Here is an 8,340-nt window from a genome sequence, read left to right as displayed (position 1 = left end):
TAAATGATTAAATAAATAAAAGATGCATTGGCATTAATGGTTTTGATGCAGATTTTTTTCTGAATCAAATTTTCTATTGGACACAAATATTGTTATCCCCATATTTTGAAAATAAAATGTCATCATTTGTGAGTTTTAGGATACGTTCCTATTTAAGCTGCATGATGGTGCAGTGGTTAGCACTGTTGCCTCGCAGCACGAAGGTTGCAGGTTCGAAACTCGGCTGCGGCCTTTCTGCGTGGAGTGCGTGTTCTCCGCATGCATGGGTTTCCTCCGGGTACTCCGGTTTCCCCCACAGATCCCAACATGCCTATAGGTTATAAATTGTAAGTCGCTTTGGATAAAAGCGTCTGCTGAATAAATAAACATAATTGTTCCAATAGTTATGTTAGTAGTAGTAGTAGTAGTAGTAAACATTGTGAAAATAAAGAACTGAACTCTGGGAAATAATAAATAATTAATTCATTTCGCAATGAGTCTGATGGTGAACCACGTCCCAAAAGCAAAACAAAATTACAGTAACTGCTTCAGATCTGTAAATAAATGGTAAACATGGTCAGATTTGAGGAACTGTTATTCATAGTGCATGCAGTCCTTCACACAGAGCCTTTGCTGGTAAATCCTGACACACGTGTGCCCTACTTATCAGTCACCAGTCATTCCCAGGCTTTCAACGTCATCATCTGATGAACAGGCGAAGAGGAAAAAATAGATACTTTTATTCTAGCACTTGATTTGCCTAAAGCAGATTCTTCTTCTTTCAAACCATCCAAGTCTCCTTTATGCTCTAAACAAGACTGGATTTCTGTAGAAATGTCCTTGTGTATTCATGACAGAAAACTAACAAGCAGGAAAACCATAGGACAGCAGTTAATATGACAGCTCGTGTGATCCCGTTGTATTGAGGTCAGCCTTTATTTTGCAACGACGAAGGAATATATGTCACACACACAGCATCAATTGAGCTTACTCCCTCCCCCATTCAACCTATATTGTTGGGACTATTTTTCTAGTGTGAATAAATATCACTTACAAAAGAGGCACTTCTCATTTCAGCATTGTTTCTGTATAAAAATGTGTGATTCAGACTATGTAGTAGACTAATCGATGTCTTGGGAAAAGGCTGAAATAAATAAAGGGAACCGTAGCTTCATTAAAGAGATGGATTTGGCTGTTTGGTGTCTCAGAGAACATTCCTGCTCTCATACTGCCATCAGTTAGCTTCAGACACCACTCATGTTAAAATTTAAAACATGAATAATAGCAAGCAGGTGACAATACTTAAATATGTGCACCTGTAACCTGATAAATCCAAATGTTAAACTGGCAATGCAGTTAAATATCTCAGGAATGAATAAGCCATTATATGAAGAGAGCAATGTTATTATATCTAATGGCAAGGCATGAAAACACAGAGTGTCATCAACCATGACCCAGTCTGTTAGGTAAGTCATAAATCAGGTACACGTGTATCATTACCGCCCCCACATAACTGAATCACAAGAAGCCAGTGATCTCTGAAAGACCAGATGTCCATCTGAAAAGAAATGCCAGATTCAGCTGTAATGCAGAACGTTGGGATGAACCTAATCCCTTTCACCTCCACTTATTGGCATATCACAGGGATTTGTAATCTCAAATCTCTCACGGGGTTTGGAGTTTCCCCCCATCCGTGGTCTCCCGTGAGAGCGGATCCCATCTCACTAATGCTGTTGCGCAATCCTCAATCACCGCTTTAATACATTTTCAGTGCTGCCAGTCTGCTGTGGGCTTATGTAACCAGTGACCTGTCCAGCACTGAGTGAGAGAGAGAGAGAACCACAACAGCCAGCCATTGTGGTCACTTGGCATGTTTTTATGGAATATTTTATTATTTTTAAGGTTTATGTGAACTGCAAACAGACTCCTGCTGAAAACTGAAGTGCGACCACATTTTTTTACAGCCCTCATGTCTATTATCTGATTTACTAGCCCTATTCTAATATAGAAACAGATTGAAATTCATGTTCTTCATCAAAAATGAAGATGGCAAAGAAAAGCAACACATTTGGTTACGTAAAATACTGCACAAAAGTGTCTCCTCCCATTTATCCATCTTTAAAGAGACAACGTGTAGTTTTTGTCATTATTCTTTGGAAATATCCATGAAAATGTCCTTGAAAATGAATTAAATGATGCCCCCTTGTCCAAAAATATTGGCGGCTTTGTAACATGTAACCATAAAAACCGGGTCTAAAATAGATGTGAATGGGTCTAAGTCTCTGGGCGTCGCCATTTGTTTACTTCTACATGAGTGCATGAGGAAAATCGGCATCTACTGATGTGTAAGAAACGGTTACAAAATGTTTGCTCATTCATAAACGTTGTTGTTTTACACATTTACTTCTTCACTCACTCATTGCCAGTGATGAAAGGGAGTCTGATGTGCTTGTCATTACGCTGGAGGTTACGCTGTCAGGGATTTTTGACATCCGTTGATAAGGTCTTACTTAAACAAAAATATCACTTGCTTGCAATGATTTAGGTAGGTATTGCCCCAAATCACCCAGAAAAATACACAACATCACTTTAAACTAAGGAGAAATAAAAAAAGTACCATCCAAACACAACTGGATTTGGCCATTCAGTAACTGGTAAATAAAATGAGATAATAACAGTGGTAATTACATACAATAATAATCCATACTAATTCGAAGTTTTTAAATAGAATGCCTCTTTATATTCTAGTGATCTAATACTACTCTAAGGGGAATATCAGTTACAGCGTGAGTCTTTTTCCAAGGACACTTTGCCATGCGGAGCAGCTAGGAATCAAATAACAGATCTTCTCTGGGAGAGAAAACAAGGTTTGACGTAAAAGCCAACGTCCAGCACTATAACCCGTACTATTTAGAACTGACTGCAGATGCAAATGTTTCATTTAGTTTGTTTCACTGTTCATTTTTCTGGAAATGTAAACACCTTTCTGCATACAAAGAGGGAAACATTCTGTTGCACAGGAGACACCCTCAAGCAAATTATTTCATTGTGTTTTATTCCCATTTTTTCACCAAAACTTTAGATTTCATCACCAGGAAAACCATTGAAACAATGGCAGCCTGGACAAATTCAACCCAAAAAATGTGGCCTTCACCAAGTCAACTGGTCAACCTTCAGAAAGGGTGTCTTGGAAAAAAGTTAAAGAGGTCTTTCACTCATCTGCAGTGGTCTATAGTGGGGATGAATGCCTTGTAAGTCATACTCTGGCGGAAAAAGCTCCAGTGTGCCTGTTTCAGCATGAAAATTTGAGCCAGAGGACAAAGTAGCTTCGGACAACAGGATTTGGACTTTTATTTCCTGATATTTGGACCGACTGCATCTGATTGGATAATAGCAATACGACTCTATCACTGACTCCTATTGCTTTGCAATATTGATGTTTTATTTCCACAATTAACACAAGCCTGAAGGAGTTTCTGATGTGTGGTTGAGTTGTTAATGCTAACAGTTAGCTTCTACTAGCCAAAAATATATCTGCCGTCTGCTGGATGCTAAACCAACAACAGCCTTCCCCAACGTGAGTCAAGATGGGTAAGTACATGAATGTTCAGTGACAGTGTGACATAAAGCTGTCGGGATTTTCAAATCCTAGCATTTCACTGTCTATCAGAAGCTAATGTAATAATGGAAATAGGGTTAGGACCCAATTTTCACATTCAGCCTGCATGTTAACTCAGTGATTGACCATTTTCAAAACTAAATAAATAAATAAAAATGGTTTCTCAGTGAAGGACCTCTTTAACACTTCAGTAAAATGGCAAGCATAAGGAAAAATAATTTGTTTCTCTAAAATCTAAAACTTTTAAACCTATTCTAGTGATAATGGTAAATGTCGGCTCAAAACGAGGGCAAGAATACAAATATTCCAATCGAGAATCTCCAGACTCCTGGGGTCAAAATAACCTTTGTCATCTTTCTCATTCCTTTTTCAGAGATTTGGTGGCAAGTGCAACGCCATCTGTATATGACTAATAAGTTTGAGGAATGTATTATACCATGTCAAATCTGAAGTTCTTTTATGCTCTACAGGGCGCTGAAAATGTGTTCATGAATAAAATACCTTTTGATTCCTTCTCCTGGGGAGTTCTTATGCATGATTGGCTGACTGATTGCTGAAGACTAATGTAGCGATAGTAAAGCAAATGATTAAATGCCGTATGATAAAAGACACCTTAATGGGAGTGCAAAAGAAAAGAAAAATGTGACACTTAGAAGTGATGTTTCTTGCACTTACCACTGCTGAATGGGGCATGGGGTTAAATCCACAGAGATTGCAGACGATGCTTTTGCATTCTGTGCAGGTGTTGTAATTAGGTGTGTCCTTTGAGCCCATGTTGAGTTCGACCTTACAAAGAGGACAGGTGGAAACAGCTGCTCTAGGGGCAATGCTGATCACTTCAGTGAATTTCTGAATTTCTGGTCTTGCTTTTTCTTCTGCTGATGGAATCGGCTTGGCCTGTTGAGGAGTGTCGGATTTCTGTGCCGTGGGTGGTTTGACATCCTTTCTAGGACTTATTTTAGGAGAAACTGGAGGAGTAGCTTTGGGAGAAGTAGGAGCCGTAGTGGACATCTTCCTTGGAGTAGGAGGCGTAGTTTTTGGCTCATCCTGAACAGCTGAAGTTATCAATGTAGATGCTGAGCTAAGAAACGATGAGCCAAAGCCAAACATCTTCCCAGTCACTGATTCAGTGGCTTTTGCTGCTGCAGCTTGTGTTTTAGAAGCACCAAAGCCAAAGAGACCTCCAGTATCCTGTTTAGTGGGCTGAACTGGTGAAGCAGATCTGGGAGATTGAGTTGCTTTCGAGGGCTGTAGTGGTAATTTAAAGGCTTCTTGTTTTGGAACACCTGGCTTTTCTTCTGGCATTGGGCTTTTAGAAATCTGTACTTTTTGCTGCTTTTCAGTCAGTTGCTTCTGGTCCATCACTGTTGCGCCTTTCCCCTTTTCAGTCGCTGAAACCTCTTCAGCCTTTTGCGCAAGACCTTGCTGAGGCTTTACCTTCATATCAGCTGCTGATGAAGCTGCAACCTCTGCTTTCGGTGCTTCTATTTTGCTTGGGGTTGATGGGGCAATAGCTTTACCTATATCTTTGGCTAGTGTCAACTTCTCTTTCTGTTCAGCTGGAGGTTGAGGGACCTGGCTTGCCGAGGGTTGTTGTTTCACAGCAGGAAGTCCAGCTGACTCTGATGCTCCCAGGGCTCTCTGCATCTGGCAGGTTAGGCAAAGCCATTCCTTTATCTAAATCAAAAGCAGTACAACAAACCATTACAATAGAAATATACATATAATGCAGTGTTTTGATGAATAAAGAAGGGAATATTTCACAAGAACATGTTTTTTCACTGTCAAGGAAAGTTAATTTAATTTATTCACCAAAATCTTTAGAGTGTTAATGCATACAAACATGTATTAATCATTTTAAAAATAGAAATGATGACAACTACTAAATTTATATGCATAGCTAGTTTGCAAAATAAAAAGCCACAATGGACAAAATTAGGTGATATAATCAACATACTTGTACATTTCAAATTTAACACTCAAGGCATTTCAAAACCAAAGCAACCCTTGCATACCTCTGTTATTGTTGGCATTGCATCAAATCCACACTGGGTGCAGACTATGTTCTTGCATTCTGTGCAAGTCTTGTAGTTGGGGGGGTCTTTGGTGCCAATGCTAAGATGGGTCTTGCAGAGTGGACAGACTGACTTTTCTGCTTTTGAAGCATCTTTGTTGTCTCCTGGGACCTTCGGGGGTTCTGACAGGGATTTGCTCACTTTGGCTTGTTCTGCTGAATGAATCTTATCTTGCAGTGGTTGCTCTGGTTTCTTTTCCTCTATTTTGAGCACAGGAGGGGGTTTGGCCTCTGTTGCTTGTACTGTTTTAGGTGAAGCCGGTGGTGTACTTTTAGGAGATACTTTGTCTGTGGTGGACATCTTACGTGGAGCTGGTGGTGTAGATGTAGCAGTAACTTTCTCCGTGGTGGACATCTTACGTGGAGCTGGTGGTGTAGACGTAGGCGTAACTTTCTCCATGGTAGACATCTTACGTGGAGCTGGTGGTGTAGACGTAGGCGTAACTTTCTCCGTGATAGACATCTTACGTGGAGCTGGTGGTGTAGACGTAGGCGTAACTTTCTCCGTGATAGACATCTTACGTGGAGCTGGTGGTGTAGACGTAGGTGTAACTTTCTCCGTGGTAGACATCTTACGTGGAGCTGGTGGTGTCGACGTAGGTGTAACTTTCTCCGTGGTAGACATCTTACGTGGAGCTGGTGGTGTAGACGTAGGTGTAACTTTCTCTGTGCCAGACAACTTATGTGGAGTTGGAGGAGTAGTTTTAGTTTCATCCTGCACGGCTGAAGAGATCAAAGTGGATGCAGAGCTTAAGAAAGATGAACCAAAGCCAAACATCTTCCCTGTCACAGAAGATGCAGATTTTGCAGGAGAAGGTGCTGTTTTAGCATGGCCAAAACCAAAGAAGCCTCCGGACTCCTCTTTTGCAGGCTGAGCTGACGGTGGAACAAATTTAGCTGGTGAGGTTCCAGTTTTTGGAGACTGTTGCAGAGGTGGCTCTCTCCTCTTTTGATCAGGTGAAGGAGCAACAGCTTCTGGCAGCTTTTGTAATAAGGGCCCTGCTGCCTCCGAATGAGATGGAACAGCAGACTTAGGAGGACTTGGGCCCATTTTTGCTTGTTTTGGTGCTTCAGGTTTCCCTTCAGGCATCTCTGACGATGGCTTTTGTGTTGCTGGGGAAACATCTGCCTTTTTAATAGTGGAGGAAACTGTTTTGTCAGGCAACGGAACAACTATAGGTCCAACCTCCTTTGATGGTACATCAACAGAGGTTTCTGTTTCTTTAGCTGTGATAAGCTCATTACCGGGTATGCCTGGCTTTATTCTGTCTAGCTTCGAATCAGTAATCAAAGTTTCTATTTTCTCTACATTGACAGGGACCTCTTTGCTAGACGAAGCCTGTGGTTTTATCATAGGGAGGCCTGGAGGTTCGGAGGCTCCAAGGGCTCTCTGCATCTGACAGTTGAGACACAGCCATTCCTTCACCTGGAATGCAAAACAAAAAAACAATCATGAGTAATGAGTGACTATAATTTTTTCTGTTTGCACATAAATGCATTAGTTGACAGAAACAAGAAAAATGCATCACATCTAATTATTTAAAAGTGTAGTACAGAAGTAGAATCTGTCCACACTGCAGAATTGTACACGTGTAATCTTTAAAACGATGAACAAAGCATTAATTAAGTCACTGCTTCAACTGCCAACATTTTAACAGAAGTATAACTGGCAAATGCATCCAACCACAAAAAGACTGTCTCCTAATTACCTTAGAAACATTAGGAATCGGACTGAATCCACACTTGTTGCAGACAATGGCCTTACAATCTGTGCAGGTGTTGAAGTTAGGAGGATTTTTAGAATCCATGTTAATCTCCACCTTACAGAGTGGACAAGACTGACCCACTTTTGTGGCTTCCTGAAAAGTGTCTGGTTTGATCACTTCTGGTGGACCTATATCAACTTTGTTCTCTCCCAATGGAGGAGTCTTGGGTGCCCCAGATTGGTCTGCTGTTTTTTCAAACTGTGTTTTCTGCATGTTGTTCTTGTTAGTTTCTGTTACAGACGTCCTCCTTTGAGAAATTTGAGTGCTCGCCCTTGGAGAAACTGGCATTTCTGACACATTCTCCGAGACTTGAGGGGCAGATTTACTCAACTGATCTTCAGAGGTCTTAATTTCTTCAATTTTTTCTTCTTTCTTTTCTGTAGTGGCTTTGGATGGTGTAGTTGTCCCACCTTGTGCAGGTGTTGTTTTTTCAAGGTTTGGAATAACAGGCTCTGTCTCTTTGCTTTGAGGTGCAGGGGGCATAGGGGCATCCTTAACAGGTGGTAAACCTGGCTTTTCTTCTTTCATTGTGCTTGAAACAACAGCTACTGCTTCTTTTGGAGCAGCGGATGTCTCATGAATATCCACATTCTGTCGCAGAGCACCAAGTGCTGGACTTTCCTTCCGAGCTGTGTTCACAACTACAGCTTTTTCTGTGGGAATAACATCTTTCAGTTGATCTGTATTGACATTCTTTAGGGCAGAAGCAGGTGAAGATGCTTTAATGGGTGACGCTTTAGGTTTTATGATTGGAGACTGTGCCGATTCAGCTGTTGCAAGGGCTCTTTGCATCTGACATGTCAAACATAACCACTCCTTAATCTGTTGGGAAAAGCGGTGGATTTGTTAAACACTGGAGAAAATATTAAATGAGCAAAGCACATTATGATATTTTTTTTAAA

At 40.9% G+C, this 8,340-nt stretch overlaps 1 protein-coding gene across 5 annotated transcripts in view; it reads right to left on the bottom strand.

The window, feature by feature from the left end:
- Nucleotides 1-8,340, bottom strand: part of pclob (piccolo presynaptic cytomatrix protein b) — a 71,706-nt gene that overhangs the window by 51,068 nt on the left and 12,298 nt on the right. For all 5 annotated transcript variants that reach the window (XM_015964637.3, XM_015964639.3, XM_070550690.1 and 2 more), the window contains exons 9-11: nt 7,382-8,260; nt 5,614-7,098; nt 4,274-5,275 (exon numbers count right to left, since the gene is read on the bottom strand). In XM_015964637.3, coding sequence (XP_015820123.3) covers nt 4,274-5,275; nt 5,614-7,098; nt 7,382-8,260 — 3,366 coding nt within the window. The remainder of the gene's footprint in view (nt 1-4,273; nt 5,276-5,613; nt 7,099-7,381; nt 8,261-8,340) is intronic.

The sequence above is a fragment of the Nothobranchius furzeri genome, chromosome 4 (genome assembly GCF_043380555.1).
Source record: "Nothobranchius furzeri strain GRZ-AD chromosome 4, NfurGRZ-RIMD1, whole genome shotgun sequence".
NCBI lineage: Eukaryota > Metazoa > Chordata > Actinopteri > Cyprinodontiformes > Nothobranchiidae > Nothobranchius > Nothobranchius furzeri.
This window is presented reverse-complemented; position numbering and strand designations above follow the sequence as displayed.